This window comes from Carcharodon carcharias (genome assembly GCF_017639515.1).
Source record: "Carcharodon carcharias isolate sCarCar2 chromosome 38 unlocalized genomic scaffold, sCarCar2.pri SUPER_38_unloc_8, whole genome shotgun sequence".
Classification (NCBI taxonomy): Eukaryota; Metazoa; Chordata; class Chondrichthyes; order Lamniformes; family Lamnidae; genus Carcharodon; species Carcharodon carcharias.
In genome coordinates, this window is record NW_024470812.1 from 307,298 (window position 1) to 332,231 (window position 24,934).

The following is a 24,934-nucleotide window of genomic DNA, read 5'->3' on the forward strand; positions in this document are numbered from 1 at the left end:
GGAGGGAGGGAGGGAGGGAGGGACGGGGAGGGAGGGAGGGACGGGGAGGGAGGGAGGGACGGGGGGAGGGAGGGAGGGAGGGAGGGAGGGAGGGAGGGACGGGGGAGGGAGGGACGGGGAGGGAGGGACAGGGGGAGGGAGGGAGGGAGGGAGGGAGGGAGGGACGAGGGAGGGAGGGAGGGACGGGGGAGGGAGGGAGGGACGGGGGAGGGAGGGACGGGGGAGGGAGGGACAGGGGGAGGGAGGGATGGAGGGAGGGACGGGGAGGGAGGGAGGGACGGGGGAGGGAGGGACGGGGGAGGGAGGGACGGGGAGGGAGGGACAGGGGGAGGGAGGGAGGGACAGGGGGAGGGAGGGAGGGACGGGGAGGGAGGGACAGGGGGAGGGAGGGACAGGGGGAGGGAGGGAGGGACAGGGGGAGGGAGGGACAGGGGGAGGGAGGGAGGGACAGGGGGAGGGAGGGAGGGACAGGGGGAGGGAGGGAGGGACAGGGGGAGGGAGGGACAGGGGAGGGAGGGACAGGGGGAGGGAGGGAGGGACAGGGGGAGGGAGGGACAGGGGAGGGAGGGACAGGGGAGGGAGGGACAGGGGAGGGAGGGACAGGGGAGGGAGGGACAGGGGGAGGGAGGGACAGGGGAGGGAGGGACAGGGGGAGGGAGGGTGGGACAGGGGGAGGGAGGGACAGGGGGAGGGAGGGACAGGGGGAGGGAGGGAGGGACAGGGGAGGGAGGGACAGGGGGAGGGTGGGACAGGGGGAGGGAGGGAGGGACAGGGGGAGGGAGGGACAGGGGGAGGGAGGGAGGGACAGGGGGAGGGTGGGACAGGGGGAGGGAGGGAGGGACAGGGGAGGGAGGGACAGGGGGAGGGAGGGAGGGACAGGGGGAGGGAGGGAGGGACAGGGGAGGGAGGGAGGGACAGGGGGAGGGAGGGACAGGGGGAGGGAGGGAGGGACAGGGGGAGGGAGGGAGGGACAGGGGGAGGGAGGGACAGGGGGAGGGAGGGAGGGACAGGGGGAGGGAGGGACAGGGGGAGGGAGGGAGGGACAGGGGAGGGAGGGAGGGAGGGACAGGGGAGGGAGGGGACAGGGGGAGGGAGGGAGGGACAGGGGAGGGAGGGACAGGGGGAGGGAGGGACAGGGGGAGGGAGGGAGGGACAGGGGAGGGAGGGACAGGGGGAGGGAGGGACAGGGGGAGGGAGGGACAGGGGGAGGGTGGGACAGGGGGAGGGAGGGAGGGACAGGGGGAGGGAGGGACAGGGGAGGGAGGGACAGGGGAGGGAGGGACAGGGGAGGGAGGGACAGGGGGAGGGAGGGACAGGGGGAGGGAGGGAGGGACAGGGGGAGGGAGGGACAGGGGGAGGGAGGGAGGGACAGGGGGAGGGAGGGAGGGACAGGGGGAGGGGGGAAGGAGGAAGAGACAGGGAGGGAGAGAGAGACAGAAAGAGAGGGGGAGGGGACTCGGGGAGGGGACTCGGGGAGAGGGGGAGGGGACTCGGGGAGAGGGGGAGGGGACTCGGGGAGAGGGGGGGGGGAGGGAGAGGGGTGGGGAGGGGGACTCGGGGAGAGGGGGAGGGGACTCGGGAGAGGAGGGGGAGGGGACTCGGGGAGAGGGGGAGGGGACTCGGGGAGAGGGGGGAGGGGACTCGGGGAGAGGGGGAGGGGACTCGGGGAGAGGGGGAGGGGACTCGGGGAGAGGGGGAGGGGACTCGGGGAGAGGGGGAGGGGACTCGGGGAGGGGACTCGGGGAGAGGGGGAGGGGACTCGGGGAGAGGGGGAGGGGACTCGGGGAGAGGGGGAGGGACTCGGGAGAGGGGAGGGGACTCGGGGAGGGGACTCGGGGAGAGGGGGAGGGGACTCGGGGAGAGGGGGAGGGGACTCGGGGAGAGGGGGCGGGGATCGGGGAGAGGGGGACGAGGGGACTCGGGGGCGAGGGGGGAGGGGACTCGGGGAGAGGGGGAGGGGACTCGGTAAGTGGGGGAGGGGACTCGGGGAGAGGGGGAGGGGACTCGGGGAGGGGACTCGGGGAGAGGGGGAGGGGACTCGGTAAGTGGGGGAGGGGACTCGGGGAGAGAGGGAGGGGACTCGGGGAGAAGGGGAGGGGACTCGGGGAGAGGGGGAGGGGACTCGGGGGAGGGGGAGGGGACTCGGTAAGTGGGGGGAGGGGACTCGGGTGAGGGGAGGGGACTCGGGGAGAGGGGGAGGGGACTCGGGGGAGAGGGGAGGGGACTCGGGGGAGAGGGGGAGGGGACTCGGGGAGAGGGGGGGAGGGGACTCGGGGAGACGGGGGAGGGGACTCGGGGAGGGGACTCGGGGAGAGGGGAGGGGACTCGGGGAGAGAGGGGAGGGGATCGGGGACAGAGGGGGAGGGACTCGGGGATGAGGGGGGGGAGGGGGACTCGGGGAGGGGACTCGAGGGAGAGGGGGAGGGACTCGGGGAGAGGGGGGAGGGGACTCGGGGAGAGGGGGAGGGGACTCGGGGAGAGGGGGAGGGGACTCGGTAAGTGGGGGAGGGGACTCGGGGAGGGGACTCGGGGAGAGGGGGAGGGGACTCGGGGAGAGGGGGAGGGGACTCGGGGAGAGGGGGAGGGGACTCGGGGAGAGGGGGAGGGGACTCGGTAAGTGGGGGAGGGGGAAGATTCCCAATCAGGGAGGCTCTGGGCCGTGGGGTTGGTCAGGGTTTGAGAATCCGTGGCCTGACACTTACAGGGACAGAGCTGGGGAAACAAGGTGTGTCCGGACTGCTGCGCAGAGGGGCAGGCATGGAGCCGATGGGCCGAGTGGACTCCTGGTCTCCTCTTCCACCTCCAGAACAAATAGGATTTGCTCGGTATCGGGGTCTGCTGAAAGCAACACCACCTCCTCACCTGATCCAGTCGCCTGTCTCCGAAACTCCCTGTCCACCTCCTCAGGATTCTCCTGGTACAGCGTCAAGTTCCGGCTAACCTGCCAGGGCAAAACAGGCAGTCAGAGCGGGCGAGACGAGGGTGGGAGGGGGAAGCGAGAGGGACGAGTGGACAGAGGGACGAGGGACGAGGGGAGGAGGGACAAGGGGAGTGGGGACGAGGGGGCGGGGACGAGGGGGCGGTGACGAGGGACGAAGGGATGAGGGGACGAGGGACGAGGGACGAGGGGACGAGGGACGAAGGGACGAGGGGACGAGGGACGAGGGGACGAGGGACGGGGACTCGGGAGAGGGGGAGGGGACTCGGTAAGTGGGGGATGGGGAAGATTCCCAATCAGGGAGGCTCTGGGCCGTGGGGTTGGTCAGGGTTTGAGAATCCGTGGCCTGACACTTACAGGGACAGAGCTGGGGAAACAAGGTGTGTCCGGACTGCTGCGCAGAGGGGCAGGCATGGAGCCGATGGGCCGAGTGGACTCCTGGTCTCCTCTTCCACCTCCAGAACAAATAGGATTTGCTCGGTATCGGGGTCTGCTGAAAGCAACACCACCTCCTCACCTGATCCAGTCGCCTGTCTCCGAAACTCCCTGTCCACCTCCTCAGGATTCTCCTGGTACAGCGTCAAGTTCCGGCTAACCTGCCAGGGCAAAACAGGCAGTCAGAGCGGGCGAGGACGAGGGGGAGGGGGAAGCGACGAGGGACGAGGGGACGAGGGGACGAGGGACGAGGGGAGGAGGGACAAGGGGAGGAGGGACGAGGGGGCGGGGACGAGGGGGCGGTGACGAGGGACGAAGGGATGAGGGGACGAGGGACGAGGGACGAGGGGACGAGGGACGAAGGGACGAGGGGACGAGGGACGAGGGGACGAGGGACGAGGGGACGATGGACGAGGGGGCGGGGACAAGGGACGAGGGGGCGGGGACGGGGGACGAGGGGACGGGGGACGAGGGGGCGGGGACGGGGGACGAGGGGGCGGGGGCGGGGATGGGGGACGAGGGGGCGGGGGCGGGGATGGGGGACGAGGGGGCGGGGGCGGGGACGGGGGACGAGTGGGCGGGGACGGGGGACGAGTGGGCGGGGACGGGGGACGAGTGGGCGGGGAAGAGTGGGCGGGGACGAGGGGGCGGGGACGGGGGACGAGGGGGCGGGGACGGGGGACGAGTGGGCGGGGACGAGTGGGCGGGGACTGGGGACGAGGGGGCGGGGACGGGGGACGAGTGGGCGGGGACGGGGGACGAGTGGGCGGGGACTGGGGACGAGGGGGCGGGGACGGGGGACGAGTGGGCGGGGACGGGGGACGAGGGGGTGGGGACGGGGGACGAGGGGGCGGGGACGGGGGACGAGGGGGCGGGGACGGGGGACGAGGGGGCGGGGACGGGGGACGAGGGGGCGGGGACGAGGGGGCGGGGACGAGGGGGCGGGGACGAGGGGGCGGGGACGAGGGACGAAGGGACGAAGGGACGAGGGGACGAGGGGGCGAAGGGGCGAAGGGACGAGGGGACGAGGGACGAGGGGACGAGGGACGAGGGGACGAAGGGACGAGGGACGTGGGGGCGGGGACGAGGGACGAGGGACGAGGGGGCGGGGACGAGGGACGAGGGGGCGGGGACGAGGGGGCGGGGACGAGGGGGCGGGGACGAGGGACGAGGGGGCGGGGACGAGGGACGAGGGAACGAGGGAACGAGGGGACGAAGGGACGAGGGACGAAGGGACGAGGGGACGAGGGACGAGGGGGCGGGGACGAGGGACGAGGGGGCGGGGATGAGGGACGAGGGGGCGGGGACGAGGGACGAGGGGGCGGGGACGAGGGACGAGGGGACGAGGGACGAGGGGGCGAGGGACGAGGAGGCGGGGATGAGGGGGCGGGGATGAGGGGGCGGGGACGGGGGACGAGGGGGCGGGGACGGGGGACGAGGGGGCGGGGACGGGGGACGAGGGGGCTGGGACGGGGGACGAGGGGCGAGGGGGCGGGGGCGGGGGCGGGGGACGAGGGGGCGGGGACGAGGGGGCGGGGACGAGGGGGCGGGGACGAGGGGGCGGGGACGAGGGGGCGGGGACAAGGGGGCGGGAGAAGGTCGCGGGCGGGCGGGAGAAGGTCGCGGGCGGGCGGGAGAAGGTCGCGGGCGGGCGGGAGAAGGTCGCGGGCGGGCGGGAGAAGGTCGCGGGCGGGCGGGAGAAGGTCACGGGCGGGCGGGAGAAGGTCACGGGCGGGCGGGAGAAGGTCACGGGCGGGCGGGAGAAGGTCACGGGCGGGCGGGAGAAGGTCACGGGCGGGCGGGAGAAGGTCGCAGGCGGGTGGAGAAGGTCTCGGGCGGGAGAAGGTCTCGGGCGATGGAGAAGGTCACGGGCGGGTGGGGAAGGTCACGGGCGGGCGGCAGAAGGTCACGGGCGGGCGGCAGAAGGTCACGGGCGGGCGGGAGAAGGTCTCGGGCTGGAGAAGGTCTCGGGCGGGTGGAGAAGGTCTCGGGCGGGCGGGTGGAGAAGGTCTCAGGCGGGCGGGAGAAGGTCGCGGGCGGGAGAAGGTCTCGGGCTGGAGAAGGTCTCGGGCGGGCGGGTGGAGAAGGTCTCGGGCGGGCGGGTGGAGAAGGTCTCGGGCGGGCGGGAGAAGGTCGCGGGCGGGAGAAGGTCGCAGGTGCGTGGAGAAGCTCTCGGGCGCGTGGAGAAGGTCGCGGGCGCGTGGAGAAGGTCGCGGGCGGGCGGGAGAAGGTCGCGGGCGGGCAGGAGAAGGTCGCGGGCGGGCGGGAGAAGGTCACGGGCGGGCGGGAGAAGGTCACGGGCGGGCGGGAGAAGGTCACGGGTGGGCGGGAGAAGGTCACGGGCGGGCGGGAGAAGGTCACGGGCGGGTGGAGAAGGTCTTGGGCGGGTGAAGGTCGCAGGCGGGTGGAGAAGGTCTCGGGCGGGAGAAGGTATCGGGCGGGTGGAGAAGGTCTCGGGCGGGTGGAGAAGGTCACGGGCGGGCGGGAGAAGGTCACGGGCGGGCGGGAGAAGGTCACGGGCGGGCGGGAGAAGGTCACAGGCGGGCGGGAGAAGGTCTCGGGCGGGAGAAGGTCTCGGGCGGGTGGAGAAGGTCTCGGGCGGGGGGGTGGAGAAGGTCTCGGGCAGGCGGGAGAAGGTCGTGGGCGGGAGAAGGTCTCGGGCGGGCGGGAGAAGGTCGCGGGCGGGAGAAGGTCTCGGGCGCGTGGAGAAGGTCGCGGGCGGGTGCAGAAGGTCGCGGGTGCATGGAGAAGGTCGCGGGTGGGTGGTGAAGGTCTCGGGTGGGTGGTGAAGGTCTCGGGCGGGTGGAGAAGGTCTCGGGCGGGTGGAGAAGGTCTCGGGCGGGTGGAGAAGGTCTCGGGCGGTCGGGAGAAGGTCTCGGGCGGGTGGAGAAGGTCGCGGGCGGGTGGTGAAGGTGTCGGGCGGGAGAAGGTCTCGGGCGGGTGGAGAAGGTCTCGGGCGGGTGGAGAAGGACTCGGGCGGGAGAAAGTCTCGGGCGGGTGGAGAAGGTCTCGGGCGGGTGGAGAAGGTCTCGGGCGGGCGGGTGGAGAAGGTCTCGGGCGGGCGGGTGGAGAAGGTCTCGGGCGGGTGGAGAAGGTCTCGGGCGGGAGAAGGTCGCGGGAGGGTGGATAAGGTCTCGGGCAGGTGGAGAAGGTCTCGGGCGGGAGAAGGTCTCGGGCGGGCGGGTGGAGAAGGTCTCGGGCGGGCGGGTGGAGAAGGTCTCGGGCGGGCGGGTGGAGAAGGTCTCGGGCGGGCGGGTGGAGAAGGTCTCGGGCGGGCGGGTGGAGAAGGTCACGGGCGGGCGGGTGGAGAAGATCACGGGCGGGAGAAGGTCGCGGGCGGGTGGAGAAGGTCTCGGGCGGGCGGGTGGAGAAGGTCGCGGGCGGGTGGAGAAGGTCGCGGGCGGGCGGGAGAAGGTCGCGGGCGGGTGGTGAAGGTCGCGGGCGGGCGGGAGAAGGTCGCGGGCGGGTGGGGAAGGTCGCGGGCGGGCGGGAGAAGGTCGTGGGCGGGTGGAGAAGGTCGCGGGCGGGAGAAGGAGAAGGTCGTGGGCGGGTGGAGAAGGTCGCGGGCGGGTGGAGAAGGTCGCGGGCGGGTGGGTGGAGAAGGTCGCGGGCGGGCGGGTGGAGAAGGTCGCGGGCGGGCGGCTGGAGAAGGTCGCGGGCGGGCGGCTGGAGAAGGTCGCGGGCGGGCGGGTGGAGAAGGTCGCGGGCGGGTGGAGAAGGCCGCGGGCGGGTGGAGAAGGTCGCGGGCGGGTGGGTGGTGAAGGTCGCGGGCGGGTGGGTGGTGAAGGTCGCGGGCGGGCGGGTGGTGAAGGTCGCGGGCGGGCGGGTGGAGAAGGTCGCGGGCGGGCGGGTGGAGAAGGTCGCGGGCGGGCGGGTGGAGAAGGTCGCGGGCGGGCGGGAGAAGGTCGCGGGCGGGCGGGTGGAAAAGGTCGCGGGCGGGCGGGTGGAGAAGGTCTCGGGCGGGTGGGAGAAGGTCGCGGGCGGGCGGGTGGAGAAGGTCGCGGGCGGGCGGGTGGAGAAGGTCGCGGGCGGGTGGTGAAGGTCTCGGGCGGGCGGGTGAAGAAGGTCTCGGGCGGTTGGTGAAGGTCTCGGGCGGGCGGGAGAAGGTCGCGGGCGGGCGGGAGAAGGTCGCGGGCGGGCGGGAGAAGGTCGCGGGCAGGCGGGAGAAGGTCGCGGGCGGGTGCAGAAGGTCGCGGGCGGATGCAGAAGGTCGCGGGCGGGTGCAGAAGGTCGCGGGCGGGTGCAGAAGGTCGCGGGCGGGTGGAGAAGGTCGCGGGCGGGTGGAGAAGGTCGCGGGCGGGTGGAGAAGGTCGCGGGCGGGTGGAGAAGGTCGCGGGCGGGCGGGAGAAGGTCGCGGTCGGGTGCAGAAGGTCGCGGGCGGGTGCAGAAGGTCGCGGGCGGGTGCAGAAGGTCGCGGACGGGCGGGAGAAGGTCGCGGGCGGGTGGTGAAGGTCGCGGGCGGGCGGGAGAAGGTCGCGGGCGGGAGAAGGTCGCGGGCGGGAGAAGGTCGCGGGCGGGTGCAGAAGGTCGCGGGCGGGTGCAGAAGGTCGCGGGCGGGTGCAGAAGGTCGCGGGCGGGTGCAGAAGGTCGCGGGCGGGTGCAGAAGGTCGCGGGCGGGTGCAGAAGGTCGCGGGCGGGTGCAGAAGGTCGCGGGCGGGTGCAGAAGGTCGCGGGCGGGTGCAGAAGGTCGCGGGCGGGTGCAGAAGGTCGCGGGCGGGTGCAGAAGGTCGCGGGCGGGTGCAGAAGGTCGCGGGCGGGTGCAGAAGGTCGCGGGCGGGTGCAGAAGGTCGCGGGCGGGTGCAGAAGGTCGCGGGCGGGTGCAGAAGGTCGCGGGCGGGTGCAGAAGGTCGCGGGCGGGTGCAGAAGGTCGCGGGCGGGTGCAGAAGGTCGCGGGCGGGTGCAGAAGGTCGCGGGCGGGCGGGAGAAGGTCTCGGGCGGGTGGTGAAGGTCTCGGGCGGGTGGAGAAGGTCTTGGGCGGGTGCAGAAGGTCGCGGGCGGGTGCAGAAGGTCACGGGCGGGCGGGAGAAGGTCGCGGGCTGGTGGTGAAGGTCGCGGGCGGGCGGGAGAAGGTCGCGGGCGGGAGCAGAAGGTCGCGGGCGGGTGCAGAAGGTCGCGGGCGGGTGCAGAAGGTCGCGGGCGGGTGCAGAAGGTCGCGGGCGGGTGCAGAAGGTCGCGGGCGGGTGCAGAAGGTCACGTGCGGGCGGGAGAAGGTCACGGGCGGGTGGTGAAGGTCTCGGGCGGGTGGAGAAGGTCTTGGGCGGGTGGTGAAGGTCGCGGGCGGGTGGTGAAGCTCTCGGGCGGGTGGAGAAGGTCGCGGGCGGGCGGGTGGAGAAGGTCGCGGGCGGGCGGGAGAAGGTCTCGGGCGGGCGGGTGGTGAAGGTCTCGGGCGGGTGGTGAAGGTCTCGGGTGGGTGGAGAAGGTCGCGGGCGGGCGGGTGGAGAAGGTCTCGGGCGGGCGGGAGAAGGTCTCCGGCGGGCAGGAGAAGGTCGCAGGCGGGTGGTGAAGGTCTCGGGCGGGTGGAGAAGGTCTCGGGCGGGTGGAGAAGGTCGCGGGCGGGCGGCGAAAGTTGCGGGCGGGCGGGCGGCTGGTGAAGGTCTCGGGCGGGCGGGAGAAGGTCGCGGGCGGGCGGGAGAAGGTCGTGGGCAGGCGGGTGGTGAAGGTCTCGGGCGGGTGGAGAAGGTCGCGGGCGGGCGGGTGGAGAAGGTCGCGGGCGGGCGGGAGAAGGTCTCGGGCGGGCGGGAGAAGGTCGCGGGCGGGCGGGAGAATGTCTCGGGCGGGTGGTGAAGGTCTCGGGCGGGTGGTGAAGGTCTCGGGTGGGTGGAGAAGGTCGCGGGCGGGCGGATAGTGAAGGTCTCGGGCGGGTGGGAGAAGGTCTCCGGCGGGCGGGAGAAGGTCGCAGGCAGGTGGTGAAGGTCTCGGGCGGGTGGAGAAGGTCGCGGGCGGGTGGAGAAGGTCGCGGGCGGGCGGGCGGGTGGTGAAGTTCTCGGGCGGGCGGGAGAAGGTCTCGGGCGGGCGGGAGAAGGTCGCGGGTGGGCGGGAGAAGGTCGCGGGCGGGCGGGAGAAGGTCGCGGGCAGGCGGGTGGTGAAGGTCTCGGGTGGGTGGAGAAGGTCGCGGGCGGGCGGGTGGAGAAGGTTTCGGGCGGGCGGGAGAAGGTCCCGGGCGGGCGGGAGAAGGTCTCGGGCGGGTGGAGAAGGTCTCGGGCGGGTGGAGAAGGTCGCGGGCGGGTGGAGAAGGTCGCGGGCGGGTGGAGAAGGTCGCGGGCGGGTGGAGAAGGTCGCGGGCGGGTGGAGAAGGTCGCGGGCGGGTGGAGAAGGTCGCGGGCGGGTGGAGAAGGTCGCGGGCGGGTGGAGAAGGTCGCGGGCGGGTGGAGAAGGTCGCGGGCGGGTGGAGAAGGTCGCGGGCGGGTGGAGAAGGTCGCGGGCGGGTGGAGAAGGTCGCGGGCGGGTGGAGAAGGTCGCGGGCGGGTGGTGAAGGTCACGGGCGGGTGGTGAAGGTCACGGGCGGGTGGTGAAGGTCTCGGGCGGGTGGTGAAGGTCGCGGGCGGGTGGTGAAGGTCTCGGGCGGGTGGAGAAGATCTCGGGCGGGAGAAGGTCTCGGGCGGGTGGTGAAGGTCTCGGGCGGGGTGGAGAAGGTCTCGGGCGGGTGGAGAAGGTCTCGGGCGGGTGGAGAAGGTCTCGGGCGGGTGGAGAAGGTCGCGGGCGGGTGGAGAAGGTCGCGGGCGGGTGGAGAAGGTCGCGGGCGGGTGGAGAAGGTCGCGGGCGGGGTAGAGAAGGTCGCGGGCGGGTGGAGAAGGTCGCGGGCGGGTGGAGAAGGTCGCGGGCGGGTGGAGAAGGTCGCGGGCGGGTGGAGAAGGTCGCGGGCGGGTGGAGAAGGTCGCGGGCGGTGGTGAAGGTCGCGGGCGGGTGGTGAAGGTCGCGGGCGGGTGGTGAAGGTCTCGGGCGGTTGGAGAAGGTCTCGGGCGTGAGAAGGTCTCGGGCGGGTGGTGAAGGTCTCGGGCGAGTGGAGAAGGTCTCGGGCGGGTGGAGAAGGTCTCGGGCGGGCGGGTGGAGAAGGTCTCGGGCGGGCGGGTGGAGAATGTCTCGGGCGGGCGGGTGGAGAATGACTCGGGCGGGCGGGTGGACAAGGTCTCGGGCGGGTGGAGAAGGTCTCGGGCGGGCGGGTGGAGAAGGTCTCGGGCGGGTGGAGAAGGTCACGGGCGGGTGGAGAAGGTCTTGGGCGGGTGCAGAAGGTCGCGGGCGGGTGCAGAAGGTCACGGGCGGGCGGGAGAAGGTCGCGGGCGGGTGGTGAAGGTCGCGGGCGGCCGGGAGAAGGTCGCGGGCGGGAGCAGAAGGTCGCGGGCGGGTGCAGAAGGTCGCGGGCGGGTGCAGAAGGTCGCGGGCGGGTGCAGAAGGTCGCGGGCGGGTGCAGAAGGTCGCGGGCGGGTGCAGAAGGTCGCGGGCGGGTGCAGAAGGTCGCGGGCGGGTGCAGAAGGTCGCGGGCGGGTGCAGAAGGTCGCGGGCGGGTGCAGAAGATCACGGGCGTGCGGGAGAAGGTCTCAGGCGGGTGGTGAAGGTCTCGGGCGGGTGGAGAAGGTCTCGGGCGGGTGGAGAAGGTCTTGGGCGGGTGGTGAAGGTCGCGGGCGGGTGGGAGAAGGTCGCGCGCAGGCGGGTGGTGAAGCTCTCGGGCGGGTGGAGAAGGTCGCGGGCGGGCGGGTGGAGAAGGTCGCGGGCGGGCGGGAGAAGGTCTCGGGCGGGCGGGTGGTGAAGGTCTCGGGCGGGTGGTGAAGGTCTCGGGTGGGTGGAGAAGGTCGCGGGCGGGCGGGTGGAGAAGGTCTCGGGCGGGCGGGAGAAGGTCTCCGGCGGGCAGGAGAAGGTCGCAGGCGGGTGGTGAAGGTCTCGGGCGGGTGGAGAAGGTCTCGGGCGGGTGGAGAAGGTCGCGGGCGGGTGGAGAAAGTTGCGGGCGCGCGGGCGGCTGGTGAAGGTCTCGGGCGGGCGGGAGAAGGTCGCGGGCGGGCGGGAGAAGGTCGCGGGCAGGCGGGTGGTGAAGGTCTCGGGCGGGTGGAGAAGGTCGCGGGCGGGCGGGTGGAGAAGGTCGCCGGCGGGCGGGAGAAGGTCTCGGGCGGGCGGGAGAAGGTCGCGGGCGGGCGGGAGAATGTCTCGGGCGGGTGGTGAAGGTCTCGGGCGGGTGGTGAAGGTCTCGGGTGGGTGGAGAAGGTCGCGGGCGGGCGGATAGAGAAGGTCTCGGGCGGGTGGGAGAAGGTCTCCGGCGGGCGGGAGAAGGTCGCAGGCGGGTGGTGAAGGTCTCGGGCGGGTGGAGAAGGTCGCGGGCGGGCGGGCGGGTGGTGAAGGTCTCGGGCGGGCGGGAGAAGGTCGCGGGCGGGCGGGAGAAGGTCGCGGGCGGGCGGGAGAAGGTCGCAGGCAGGCGGGTGGTGAAGGTCTCGGGTGGGTGGAGAAGCTCGCGGGCGGGCGGGTGGAGAAGGTTTCGGGCGGGCGGGAGAAGGTCCCGGGCGGGCGGGAGAAGGTCTCGGGTGGGTGGATAAGGTCTCGGGTGGGTGGATAAGGTCTCGGGCGGGTGGAGAAGGTCTCGGGCGGGTGGAGAAGGTCTCGGGCGGGTGGAGAAGGTCGCGGGCGGGTGGAGAAGGTCGCGGGCGGGTGGAGAAGGTCGCGGGCGGGTGGAGAAGGTCGCGGGCGGGTGGAGAAGGTCGCGGGCGGGTGGAGAAGGTCGCGGGCGGGTGGAGAAGGTCGCGGGCGGGTGGAGAAGGTCGCGGGCGGGTGGAGAAGGTCGCGGGCGGGTGGAGAAGGTCGCGGGCGGGTGGAGAAGGTCGCGGGCGGGTGGAGAAGGTCGCGGGCGGGTGGAGAAGGTCGCGGGCGGGTGGAGAAGGTCGCGGGCGGGTGGAGAAGGTCGCGGGCGGGTGGAGAAGGTCGCGGGCGGGTGGAGAAGGTCGCGGGCGGGTGGAGAAGGTCGCGGGCGGGTGGAGAAGGTCGCGGGCGGGTGGAGAAGGTCGCGGGCGGGTGGAGAAGGTCGCGGGCGGGTGGAGAAGGTCGCGGGCGGGTGGAGAAGGTCGCGGGCGGGTGGAGAAGGTCGCGGGCGGGTGGAGAAGGTCGCGGGCGGGTGGAGAAGGTCGCGGGCGGGTGGAGAAGGTCGCGGGCGGGTGGAGAAGGTCGCGGGCGGGTGGAGAAGGTCGCGGGCGGGTGGAGAAGGTCGCGGGCGGGTGGAGAAGGTCGCGGGTGATGGTAAAGGTCACGGGCGGGTGGTGAAGGTCACGGGCGGGTGGTGAAGGTCACGGGCGGGTGGTGAAGGTCACGGGCGGGTGGTGAAGGTCACGGGCGGGTGGTGAAGGTCTCGGGCGGGTGGTGAAGGTCGCGGGCGGGTGGTGAAGGTCTCGGGCGGGTGGTGAAGGTCTCGGGCGGGTGGTGAAGGTCTCGGGCGGGTGGAGAAGGTCTCGGGCGGGAGAATGTCTCGGGCGGGTGGTGAAGGTCTCGGGCGGGTGGAGAAGGTCTCGGGTGGGTGGAGAAGGTCTCGGGCGGGTGGAGAAGGTCTCGGGCGGGAGAAGGTCTCGGGCGGGTGGAGAAGGTCGCGGGCGGGTGCAGAAGGTCGCGGGCGGGTGGAGAAGGTCGCGGGCGGGTGGAGAAGGTCGCGGGCGGGTGGAGAAGGTCGCGGGCGGGTGGAGAAGGTCGCGGGCGGGTGGAGAAGGTCGCGGGCGGGTGGTGAAGGTCTCGGGCGGGTGGTGAAGGTCGCGGGCGGGTGGTGAAGGTCTCGGGCGGGTGGAGAAGGTCTCGGGCGGGAGAAGGTCTCGGGCGGGTGGTGAAGGTCTCGGGCGGGTGGAGAAGGTCTCGGGCGGGTGGAGAAGGTCTCGGGCGGGCGGGTGGAGAAGGTCTCGTGCGGGCGGGTGGAGAATGTCTCGGGCGGGCGGGTGGAGAATGTCTCGGGCGGGCGGGTGGAGAAGGTCTCGGGCGGGTGGAGAAGGTCTCGGGCGGGCGGGTGGAGAAGGTCTCGGGCGGGTGGAGAAGGTCACGGGCGGGTGGAGAAGGTCACGGGCGGGAGAAGAAGGTCACGGGCGGGTGGAGAAGGTCTCGGGCGGGTGGAGAAGGTCTCGGGAGGGTGGAGAAGGTCTTGGGCGGGCGGGTGGAGAAGGTCACGGACGGGTGGAGAAGGTCGCAGGCGGGAGGGTGGAGAAGGTCTCGGGCGGGCGGGTGGAGAAGGTCGCGGGCGGGTGGAGAAGGTCGCGGGCGGGTGGAGAAGGTCGCGGGCGGGCGGGCAGAGAAGGTCGCGGGCGGGCGGGCGGAGAAGGTCGCGGGCGGGTGGAGAAGGTCGCGGGCGGGTGGAGAAGGTCGCGGGCGGGCGGGTGGAGAAGGTCGCGGGCGGGTGGAGAAGGTCGCGGGCGGGTGGAGAAGGTCGTGGGCGGGCGGGCGGAGAAGGTCGCGGGCGGGTGGTGAAGGTCACGGGCGGGTGGTGAAGGTCACGGGCGGGTGGTGAAGGTCTCGGGCGGGTGGTGAAGGTCGCGGGCGGGTGGTGAAGGTCTCGGGCGGGTGGTGAAGGTCTCGGGCGGGTGGTGAAGGTCTCGGGCGGGTGGAGAAGGTCTCGGGCGGGAGAATGTCTCGGGCGGGTGGTGAAGGTCTCGGGCGGGTGGAGAAGGTCTCGGGTGGGTGGAGAAGGTCTCGGGCGGGTGGAGAAGGTCTCGGGCGGGAGAAGGTCTCGGGCGGGTGGAGAAGGTCGCGGGCGGGTGCAGAAGGTCGCGGGCGGGTGGAGAAGGTCGCGGGCGGGTGGAGAAGGTCGCGGGCGGGTGGAGAAGGTCGCGGGCGGGTGGAGAAGGTCGCGGGCGGGTGGAGAAGGTCGCGGGCGGGTGGTGAAGGTCTCGGGCGGGTGGTGAAGGTCGCGGGCGGGTGGTGAAGGTCTCGGGCGGGTGGAGAAGGTCTCGGGCGGGAGAAGGTCTCGGGCGGGTGGTGAAGGTCTCGGGCGGGTGGAGAAGGTCTCGGGCGGGTGGAGAAGGTCTCGGGCGGGCGGGTGGAGAAGGTCTCGTGCGGGCGGGTGGAGAATGTCTCGGGCGGGCGGGTGGAGAATGTCTCGGGCGGGCGGGTGGAGAAGGTCTCGGGCGGGTGGAGAAGGTCTCGGGCGGGCGGGTGGAGAAGGTCTCGGGCGGGTGGAGAAGGTCACGGGCGGGTGGAGAAGGTCACGGGCGGGTGAAGAAGGTCACGGGCGGGTGGAGAAGGTCTCGGGCGGGTGGAGAAGGTCTCGGGAGGGTGGAGAAGGTCTTGGGCGGGCGGGTGGAGAAGGTCACGGACGGGTGGAGAAGGTCGCAGGCGGGAGGGTGGAGAAGGTCTCGGGCGGGCGGGTGGAGAAGGTCGCGGGCGGGTGGAGAAGGTCGCGGGCGGGTGGAGAAGGTCGCGGGCGGGCGGGCGGAGAAGGTCGCGGGCGGGCGGGCGGAGAAGGTTGCGGGCGGGTGGAGAAGGTCGCGGGCGGGTGGAGAAGATCGCGGGCGGGCGGGTGGAGAAGGTCGCGGGCGGGTGGAGAAGGTCGCGGGCGGGTGGAGAAGGTCGTGGGCGGGCGGGCGGAGAAGGTCGCGGGCGGGCGGGCGGAGAAGGTCGCGGGCGGGCGGGCGGAGAAGGTCGCAGGCGGGCGGGTGGAGAAGGTCGCGGGCGGGCGGGTGGAGAAGGTCGCGGGCGGGCGGGAGAAGGTCGCGGGCGGGTGCAGAAGGTCGCGGGCGGGTGCAGAATGTCGCGGGCGGGTGCAGAAGGTCGCGGGCGGGTGCAGAAGGTCGCGGGCGGGTGCAGAAGGTCGAAGCGGGTGCAGAAGGTCGCGGGCGGGTGCAGAAGGTCGCGGGCGGGTGCAGAAGGTCGCGGCCGGGTGCAGAAGGTCGCGGGCGGATGCAGAAGGTCGCGGGCGGGTGCAGAAGGTCGCGGGCGGGTGCAGAAGGTCGCGGGCGGGTGGAGAAGGTCGCGGGCGGTTGTGAAGGTCACGGGCGGGTGGTGAAGGTCGCGGGCGGGTGGTGAAGGTCGCGGGCGGGTGGTGAAGGTCTCGGGCGGGTGGAGAAGGTCTCGGGCGGGTGGAGAAGGTCTCGGGCGGGAGAAGGTCTCGGGCGGGTGGTGAAGGTCTCGGGCGGGTGGAGAAGGTCTCGGGCGGGTGGAGAAGGTCGCGGGCGGGTGGAGAAGGTCGCGGGCGGGTGGTGAAGGTCGCGGGCGGGTGGTGAAGGTCTCGGGCGGGTGGTGAAGGTCTCGGGCGGGTGGTGAAGGTCGCGGGCGGGTGGTGAAGGTCTCGGGCGGGTGGAGAAGGTCTCGGGCGGGAGAAGGTCTCGGGCGGGTGGTGAAGGTCTCGGGCGGGTGGAGAAGGTCTCGGGCGGGCGGGTGGAGAAGGTCTCGGGCGGGCGGGTGGAGAAGGTCTCGGGCGGGCGGGTGGAGAAGGTCTCGGGCGGGCGGGTGGAGAAGGTCTCGGGCGGGCGGGTGGAGAAGGTCTCGGGCGGGCGGGTGGAGAAGGTCTCGGGCGGGTGGAGAAGGTCACGGGCGGGTGGAGAAGGTCACGGGCGGGTGAAGAAGGTCACGGGCGGGTGGAGAAGGTCTCGGGCGGGTGGAGAAGGTCTCGGGCGGGTGGAGAAGGTCTTGGGCGGGCGGGTGGAGAAGATCACGGACGGGTGGAGAAGGTCGCGGGCGGGCGGGTGGAGAAGGTCTCGGGCGGGCGGGTGGAGAAGGTCGCGGGCGGGTGGAGAAGGTCGCGGGCGGGTGGAGAAGGTCGCGGGCGGGCGGGTGGAGAAGGTCGCGGGCGGGCGGGTGGAGAAGGTCGCGGGCGGGCGCGTGGAGAAGGTCGCGGGCGGGTGGAGAAGGTCGCGGGCGGGTGGAGAAGGTCGCGGGCGGGTGGAGAAGGTCGCGGGCGGGTGGAGAAGGTCGCGGGCGGGCGGGCGGAGAAGGTCGCGGGCGGGCGGGCGGAGAAGGTCGCGGGCGGGTGGAGAAGGTCGCGGGCGGGCGGGTGGAGAAGGTCGCGGGCGGGCGGGTGGAGAAGGTCGCGGGCGGGCGGGTGGAGAAGGTCGCGGCCGGGCGGGTGGAGAAGGTCGCGGCCGGGCGGGTGGAGAAGGTCGCGGCCGGGCGGGTGCAGAAGGTCGCGGGCGGGTGCAGAAGGTCGCGGGCGGGTGCAGAAGGTCGCGGGCGGGTGCAGAAGGTCGCGGGCGGGTGCAGAAGGTCGCGGGCGGGTGCAGAAGGTCGCGGCCGGGTGCAGAAGGTCGCGGCCGGGTGCAGAAGGTCGCGGCCGGGTGCAGAAGGTCGCGGGCGGGTGCAGAAGGTCGCGGGCGGGTGCAGAAGGTCGCGGGCGGGTGCAGAAGGTCGCGGGCGGGTGGAGAAGGTCGCGGGCGGGTGGAGAAGGTCGCGGGCGGGTGGAGAAGGTCGCGGGCGGGTGGTGAAGGTCACGGGCGGGAGGTGAAGGTCGCGGGCGGGTGGTGAAGGTCGCGGGCGGGTGGTGAAGGTCTCGGGCGGGTGGAGAAGGTCTCGGGCGGGAGAAGGTCTCGGGCGGGTGGTGAAGGTCTCGGGCGGGTGGAGAAGGTCTCGGGTGGGTGGAGAAGGTCGCGGGCGGGTGGAGAAGGTCTCGGGCGGGTGGAGAAGGTCTCGGGCGGGTGGTGAAGGTCGCGGGCGGGTGGGAGAAGGTCGCGGGCAGGCGGGTGGTGAAGGTCTCGGGCGGGTGGAGAAGGTCGCGGGCGGGCGGGTTCAGAAGGTCGCGGGCGGGTGCAGAAGGTCGCGGGTGGGTGCAGAAGGTCGCGGGCGGGCGGGTGAAGGTCGCGGGCGGGCGGAAGAAGGTCGCGGGCGGGCAGAAGAAGGTCGCGGGCGGGCGGAAGAAGGTCGCGGGCGGGCGGAAGAAGGTCGCGGGCAGGTGGTGAAGGTCGCGGGCGGGTGGTGAAGGTCGCGGGCGGGCGGAAGAAGGTCGCGGGCGGGAGAAGGTCGCGGGCGGGTGCAGAAGGTCGCGAGCGGGTGCAGAAGGTCGCGAGCGGGTGCAGAAGGTCGCGGGCGGGTGCAGAAGGTCGCGGGCGGGTGCAGAAGGTCGCGGGCGGGTGCAGAAGGTCGCGGGCGGGTGCAGAAGGTCGCGGGCGGGTGCAGAAGGTCGCGGGCGGGTGCAGAAGGTCGCGGGCGGGTGCAGAAGGTCGCGGGCGGGTGCAGAAGGTCGCGGGCGGGTGCAGAAAGTCGCGGGCGGGTGCAGAAGGTCGCGGGCGGGTGCAGAAGGTCGCGGGCGGGTGCAGAAGGTCGCGGGCGGGTGCAGAAGGTCGCGGGCGGGTGCAGAAGGTCGCGGGCGGGTGCAGAAGGTCGCGGGCGGGTGGAGAAGGTCGCGGGCGGGTGGAGAAGGTCGCGGGCGGGTGGAGAAGGTCGCGGGCGGGTGGAGAAGGTCGCGGGCGGGTGGAGAAGGTCGCGGGCGGGTGGAGAAGGTCGCGGGCGGGTGGAGAAGGTGGCGGGCGGGTGGTGAAGGTCGCGGGCGGGTGGAGAAGGTCGCGGGCGGGTGGAGAAGGTCGCGGGCGGGTGGAGAAGGTCGCGGGCGGGTGGAGAAGGTCGCGGGCGGGTGGAGAAGGTCGCGGGCGGGTGGAGAAGGTCGCGGGCGGGTGGAGAAGGTCGCGGGCGGGTGGAGAAGGTCGCGGGCGGGTGGAGAAGGTCGCGGGCGGGTGGAGAAGGTCGCGGGCGGGTGGAGAAGGTCGCGGGCGGGTGGAGAAGGTCGCGGGCGGGTGGAGAAGGTCGCGGGCGGGTGGAGAAGGTCGCGGGCGGGTGGAGAAGGTCGCGGGCGGGTGGAGAAGGTCGCGGGCGGGTGGAGAAGGTCGCGGGCGGGTGGAGAAGGTCGCGGGCGGGTGGAGAAGGTCGCGGGTGTGTGGAGAAGGTCGCGGGCGGGTGGAGAAGGTCGCGGGTGGGTGGAGAAGGTCGCGGGCGGGTGGAGAAGGTCGCGGGCGGGTGGTGAATGTCTCGGGCGGGTGGAGAAGGTCTCGGGCGGGTGGAGAAGGTCTCGGGCGGGCGGGTGGAGAAGGTCTCGGGCGGGCGGGTGGAGAAGGTCTCGGGCGGGCGGGTGGAGAAGGTCTCGGGCGGGCGGGTGGAGAAGGTCTCGGGCGGGCGGGTGGAGAAGGTCTCGGGCGGGTGGAGAAGGTCTCGGGCGGGCGGGTGGAGAAGGTCTCGGGCGGGTGGAGAAGGTCACGGGCGGGTGGAGAAGGTCACGGGCGGGTGAAGAAGGTCACGGGCGGATGAAGAAGGTCACGGGCGGGTGGAGAAGGTCGTGGGCGGGCGGAGAAGGTCTCGGGCGGGTGGAGAAGATCTTGGGCGGGCGGGCGGAGAAGGTCACGGACGGGTGGAGAAGGTCGCGGGCGGGCGGGTGGAGTAGGTCTCGGGCGGGCGGGAGAAGGTCGCGGGCGGGTGGAGAAGGTCGCGGGCGGGTGGAGAAGGTCGCGGGCGGGCGGGCGGGTGGAGAAGGTCGCGGGCGGGCGGGTGGAGAAGGTCGCGGACGGGTGGAGAAGGTCGCGGGCGGGCGGGTGGAGAAGGTCTCGGGTGGGCGGGAGAAGGTCGCGGGCGGGTGGAGAAGGTCGCGGGCGGGCGGGCGTGTGGAAAAGGTCGCGGGCGGGTGGAGAAGGTCGTGGGCGGGCGGGCGGTGAAGGTCGCGGGCGGGCGGGTGGAGAAGGTCGCGGGCGGGCGGGTGGAGAAGGTCGCGGGCGGGCGGGTGGAGAAGGTCGCGGGCGGGCGGGTGGAGAAGGTCGCGGGCGGGCGGGTGGAGAAGGTCGCGGGCGGGCGGGAGAATGTCGCGGGCGGGCGGGAGAAGGTCGCGGGCGGGTGCAGAAGGTCGCGGGCGGGTGCAGAAGGTCGCGGGCGGGTGCAGAAGGTCGCGGGCGGGTGCAGAAGGTCGCGGTCGGGTGCAGAAGGTCGCGGGCGGGTGCAGAAGGTCGCGGGCGGGTGCAGAAGGTCGCGGGCGGGTGCAGAAGGTCGCGGGCGTGTGCAGAAGGTCGCGGGCGGGTGCAGAAGGTCGCGGGCGGGCGGGAGAAGGTCTCGGGCGGGTGGAGAAGGTCTCGGGCGGGTGGAGAAGGTCTCGGGCGGGTGGTGAAGGTCGCGGGCGGGTGGGAGAAGGTCGCGGGCAGGCGGGTGGTGAAGGTCTCGGGCGGGTGGAGAAGGTCGCGGGCGGGCGGGTGCAGAAGGTCGCGGGCGGGTGCAGAAGGTCGCGGGCGGGTGCAGAAGGTCGCGGGCGGGTGGTGAAGATCGCGGGCGGGTGGTGAAGGTCTCGGGCGGGTGGTGAAGGTCGCGGGCGGGTGGTGAAGGTCTCGGGCGGGTGGAGAAGGTCTCGGGCGGGAGAAGGTCTCGGGCGGGTGGTGAAGGTCTCGGGCGGGTGGTGAAGGTCTCGGGCGGGCAGGTGGAGAAGGTCTCGGGCGGGCGGGTGGAGAAGGTCTCGGGCGGGCGGGTGGAGAAGGTCTCGGGCGGGCGGGTGGAGAAGGTCTCGGGCGGGCGGGTGGAGAAGGTCTCGGGCGGGCGGGTGGAGAAGGTCTCGGGCGGGCGGGTGGAGAAGGTCTCGGGCGGGCGGGTGGAGAATGCCTCGGGCGGGCGGGTGGAGAATGTCTCGGGCGGGCGGGTGGAGAATGTCTCGGGCGGGCGGGTGGAGAATGTCTCGGGCGGGCGGGTGGAGAAGGTCTCGGGCGGGTGGAGAAGGTCTCGGGCGGGCGGGTGGAGAAGGTCTCGGGCGGGTGGAGAAGGTCACGGGCGGGTGGAGAAGATCACGGGCGGGTGAAGAAGGTCACGGGCGGGTGGAGAAGGTCTCGGGCGGGTGGAGAAGGTCTTGGGCGGGCGGGTGGAGAAGGTCACGGACGGGTGGAGAAGGTCGCGGGCGGGCGGGTGGAGAAGGTCTCGGGCGGGCGGGAGAAGGTCGCGGGCGGGTGGAGAAGGTCGCGGGCGGGCGGGCGGGTGGAGAAGGTCGCGGGCGGGCGGGCGGGTGGAGAAGGTCGCGGGCGGGCGGGTGGAGAAGGTCGCGGGCGGGTGGAGAAGGTCGCGGGCAGGCGGGCGGAGAAGGTCGCGGGCGGGCGGGCGGAGAAGTTCGCGGGCGGGTGGAGAAGGTCGCGGGCGGGCGGGTGGAGAAGGTCGCGGGCGGGCGGGTGGAGAAGGTCGCGGGCGGGCGGGTGGAGAAGGTCGCGGGCGGGCGGATGGAGAAGGTCGCGGGCGGGCGGGTGCAGAAGGTCGCGGGCGGGTGCAGAAGGTCGCGGGCGGGTGCAGAAGGTCGCGGGCGGGTGCAGAAGGTCGCGGGCGGGTGCAGAAGGTCGCGGGCGGGTGCAGAAGGTCGCGGGCGGGTGCAGAAGGTCGCGGGCGGGTGCAGAAGGTCGCGGGCGGGTGCAGAAGGTCGCGGGCGGGTGCAGAAGGTCGCGGGCGGGTGCAGAAGGTCGCGGGCGGGTGCAGAAGGTCGCGGGCGGGTGCAGAAGGTCGCGGGCGGGTGCAGAAGGTCGCGGGCGGGTGCAGAAGGTCGCGGGCGGGTGCAGAAGGTCGCGGGCGGGCGGGAGAAGGTCTCGGGCGGGTGGAGAAGGTCTCGGGCGGGTGGAGAAGGTCTCGGGCGGGTGGTGAAGGTCGCGGGCGGGTGGGAGAAGGTCGCGGGCGGGTGGGAGAAGGTCGCGGGCAGGCGGGTGGTGAAGGTCTCGGGCGGGTGGAGAAGGTCGCGGGCGGGCGGGTGCAGAAGGTCGCGGGCGGGTGCAGAAGTTCGCGGGCGGGTGCAGAAGGTCGCGGGCGGGCGGGAGAAGGTCGTGGGCGGGTGGTGAAGGTAGCGGGCGGGAGAAGGTCGCGGGCGGGAGAAGGTCGCGGGCGGGTGCAGAAGGTCGCGGGCGGGTGCAGAAGGTCGCGGGCGGGTGCAGAAGGTCGCGGGCGGGTGCAGAAGGTCGCGGGCGGGTGCAGAAGGTCGCGGGCGGGTGCAGAAGGTCGCGGGCGGGTGCAGAAGGTCGCGGGCGGGTGCAGAAGGTCGCGGGCGGGTGCAGAAGGTCGCGGGCGGGTGCAGAAGGTCGCGGGCGGGTGCAGAAGGTCGCGGGCGGGTGCAGAAGGTCGCGGGCGGGTGCAGAAGGTCGCGGGCGGGTGCAGAAGGTCGCGGGCGGGTGCAGAAGGTCGCGGGCGGGTGCAGAAGGTCGCGGGCGGGTGCAGAAGGTCGCGGGCGGGTGCAGAAGGTCGCGGGCGGGTGCAGAAGGTCGCGGGCGGGTGCAGAAGGTCGCGGGCGGGTGCAGAAGGTCGCGGGCGGGTGCAGAAGGTCGCGGGCGGGTGCAGAAGGTCGCGGGCGGGTGCAGAAGGTCGCGGGCGGGTGCAGAAGGTCGCGGGCGGGTGCAGAAGGTCGCGGGCGGGTGCAGAAGGTCGCGGGCGGGTGCAGAAGGTCGCGGGCGGGTGGAGAAGGTTGCGGGCGGGTGGTGAAGGTCACGGGCGGGTGGTGAAGGTCACGGGCGGGTGGTGAAGGTCTCGGGCGGGTGGTGAAGGTCTCGGGCGGGTGGTGAAGGTCGCGGGCGGGTGGTGAAGGTCTCGGGCGGGTGGAGAAGGTCTCGGGCGGGAGAAGGTCTCGGGCGGGTGGTGAAGGTCTCGGGCGGGTGGAGAAGGTCTCGGGTGGGTGGAGAAGGTCTCGGGCGGGTGGAGAAGGTCTCGGGCGGGTGGAGAAGGTCTCGGGCGGGAGAAGGTCTCGGGCGGGTGGAGAAGGTCGCGGGCGGGTGGAGAAGGTCGCGGGCGGGTGGAGAAGGTCGCGGGCGGGTGGAGAAGGTCGCGGGCGGGTAGAGAAGGTCGCGGGCGGGTGGAGAAGGTCGCGGGCGGGTGGAGAAGGTCGCGGGCGGGTGGAGAAGGTCGCGGGCGGGTGGTGAAGGTCGCGGGCGGGTGGTGAAGGTCGTGGGCGGGTGGTGAAGGTCGCGGGCGGGTGGTGAAGGTCTCGGGCGGGTGGAGAAGTTCTCGGGCGGGAGAAGGTCTCGGGCGGGTGGTGAAGGTCTCGGGCGGGTGGAGAAGGTCTCGGGCGGGTGGAGAAGGTCTCGGGCGGGCGGGTGGAGAAGGTCTCGGGCGGGCGGGTGGAGAATGTCTCGGGCGGGCGGGTGGAGAATGTCTCGGGCGGGCGGGTGGAGAAGGTCTCGGGCGGGTGGAGAAGGTCTCGGGCGGGCGGGTGGAGAAGGTCTCGGGCGGGCGGAGAAGGTCACGGGCGGGTGGAGAATGTCACGGGCGGGTGAAGAAGCTCACGGGTGGGTGGAGAAGGTCGTGGGCGAGCGGAGAAGGTCTCGGGCGGGTGGAGAAGATCTTGGGCGGGCGGGTGGAGAAGGTCACGGACGGGTGGAGAAGGTCGCAGGCGGGCGGGTGGAGAAGGTCTCGGGCGGGCGGGAGAAGGTCGCGGGCGGGTGGAGAAGGTCGCGGGCGGGCGGGCGGGTGGAGAAGGTCGCGGGCGGGCGGGCGGGTGGAGAAGGTCGCGGACGGGTGGAGAAGGTCGCGGGCGGGCGGGTGGAGAAGGTCTCAGGCGGGCGGGAGAAGGTCGCGGGCAGGTGGAGAAGGTCGCGGGCGGGCGGTGAAGGTCGCGGGCGGGCAGGTGGAGAAGGTCGCGGGCGGGTGGAGAAGGTCGCGTGCGGGCGGGTGGAGAAGGTCGCGGGCGGGCGGGTGGAGAAGGTCGCGGGCGGGCGGGGTGGAGAAGGTCGCGGGCGGGCGGGTGGAGAAGGTCGCGGGCGGGCGGGTGGAGAAGGTCGCGGGCGGGCGGGTGGAGAAGGTCGCGGGCGGGCGGGTGGAGAAGGTCGCGGGCGGGCGGGTGGAGAAGGTCGCGGGCGGGCGGGAGAAGGTCGCGGGCGGGTGCAGAAGGTCGCGGGCGGGTGCAGAAGGTCGCGGGCGGGTGCAGAAGGTCGCGGGCGGGTGCAGAAGGTCGCGGGCGGGTGCAGAAGGTCGCGGGCGGGTGCAGAAGGTCGCGGGCGGGTGCAGAAGGTCGCGGGCGGGTGCAGAAGGTCGCGGGCGGGTGCAGAAGGTCTCGGGCGGGCGGGAGAAGGTCTCGGGCGGGCGGAGAAGGTCTCGGGCGGGTGGTGAAGGTCGCGGGCGGGTGGGAGAAGGTCGCGGGCAGGCGGGTGGTGAAGGTCTCGGGCGGGTGGAGAAGGTCGCGGGCGGGCGGGTGCAGAAGGTCGCGGGCGGGTGCAGAAGGTCGCGGGCGGGTGCAGAAGGTCGCGGGCGGGCGGGAGAAGGTCGCGGGCGGGTGGTGAAGGTCGCGGGCGGGTGGTGAAGGTCGCGGGCGGGCGGAAGAAGGTCGCGGGCGGGCGGAAGAAGGTCGCGGGCGGGCGGAAGAAGGTCGCGGGCGGGCGGAAGAAGGTCGCGGGCGGGCGGAAGAAGGTCGCGGGCGGGCGGAAGAAGGTCGCGGGCGGGTGCAGAAGGTCGCGGGCGGGTGCAGAAGGTCGCGGGCGGGTGCAGAAGGTCGCGGGCGGGTGCAGAAGGTCGCGGGCGGGTGCAGAAGGTCGCGGGCGGGTGAAGAAGGTCGCGGGCGGGTGGTGAAGGTCGTGGGCGGGTGGGAGAAGGTCGCGGGCAGGCGGGTGGTGAAGGTCTCGGGCGGGTGGAAAAGGTCGCGGGCGGGCGGGTGCAGAAGGTCGCGGGCGGGTGCAGAAGGTCGCGGGCGGGTGCAGAAGGTCGCGGGCGGGTGCAGAAGGTCGCGGGCGGGTGCAGAAGGTCGCGGGCGGGTGGTGAAGGTCGCGGGCGGGTGCAGAAGGTCGCGGGCGGGTGCAGAAGGTCGCGGGCGGGTGCAGAAGGTCGCGGCCGGGTGCAGAAGGTCGCGGGCGGGTGCAGAAGGTCGCGGGCGGGTGCAGAAGGTCGCGGGCGGGTGCAGAAGGTCGCGGGCGGGTGCAGAAGGTCGCGGGCGGGTGCAGAAGGTCGCGGGCGGGTGCAGAAGGTCGCGGGGCGGGTGCAGAAGGTCGCGGGCGGGTGCAGAAGGTCGCGGGCGGGTGGAGAAGGTCGCGGGCGGGTGGTGAAGGTCACGGGCGGGTGGTGAAGGTCACGGGCGGGTGGTGAAGGTCTCGGGCGGGTGGTGAAGGTCTCGGGCGGGTGGTGAAGGTCGCGGGCGGGTGGTGAAGGTCTCGGGCGGGTGGAGAAGGTCTCGGGCGGGAGAAGGTCTCGGGCGGGTGGTGAAGGTCTCGGGCGGGTGGAGAAGGTCTCGGGTGGGTGGAGAAGGTCTCGGGCGGGTGGAGAAGGTCTCGGGCGGGGTGGAGAAGGTCTCGGGCGGGAGAAGGTCTCGGGCGGGTGGAGAAGGTCGCGGGCGGGTGGAGAAGGTCGCGGGCGGGTGGAGAAGGTCGCGGGCGGGTGGAGAAGGTCGCGGGCGGGTAGAGAAGGTCGCGGGCGGGTGGAGAAGGTCGCGGGCGGGTGGAGAAGGTCGCGGGCGGGTGGAGAAGGTCGCGGGCGGGTGGTGAAGGTCGCGGGCGGGTGGTGAAGTTCGTGGGCGGGTGGTGAAGGTCGCGGGCGGGTGGTGAAGGTCTCGGGCGGGTGGAGAAGGTCTCGGGCGGGAGAAGGTCTCGGGCGGGTGGTGAAGGTCTCGGGCGGGTGGAGAAGGTCTCGGGCGGGTGGAGAAGGTCTCGGGCGGGCGGGTGGAGAAGGTCTCGGGCGGGCGGGTGGAGAATGTCTCGGGCGGGCGGGTGGAGAATGTCTCGGGCG

General features: G+C 73.8%; 1 protein-coding gene across 1 annotated transcript in view; it reads right to left on the reverse strand.

Moving 5' to 3' along the window:
* LOC121274845 (nuclear factor of activated T cells 2 interacting protein) overlaps nucleotides 1-24,934 on the reverse strand; it is a 300,955-nt gene that overhangs the window by 151,666 nt on the left and 124,355 nt on the right. The window contains exon 3 of the mRNA XM_041182216.1: nucleotides 3,456-3,534. Coding sequence (XP_041038150.1) covers nucleotides 3,456-3,534 — 79 coding nt within the window. The remainder of the gene's footprint in view (nucleotides 1-3,455; nucleotides 3,535-24,934) is intronic.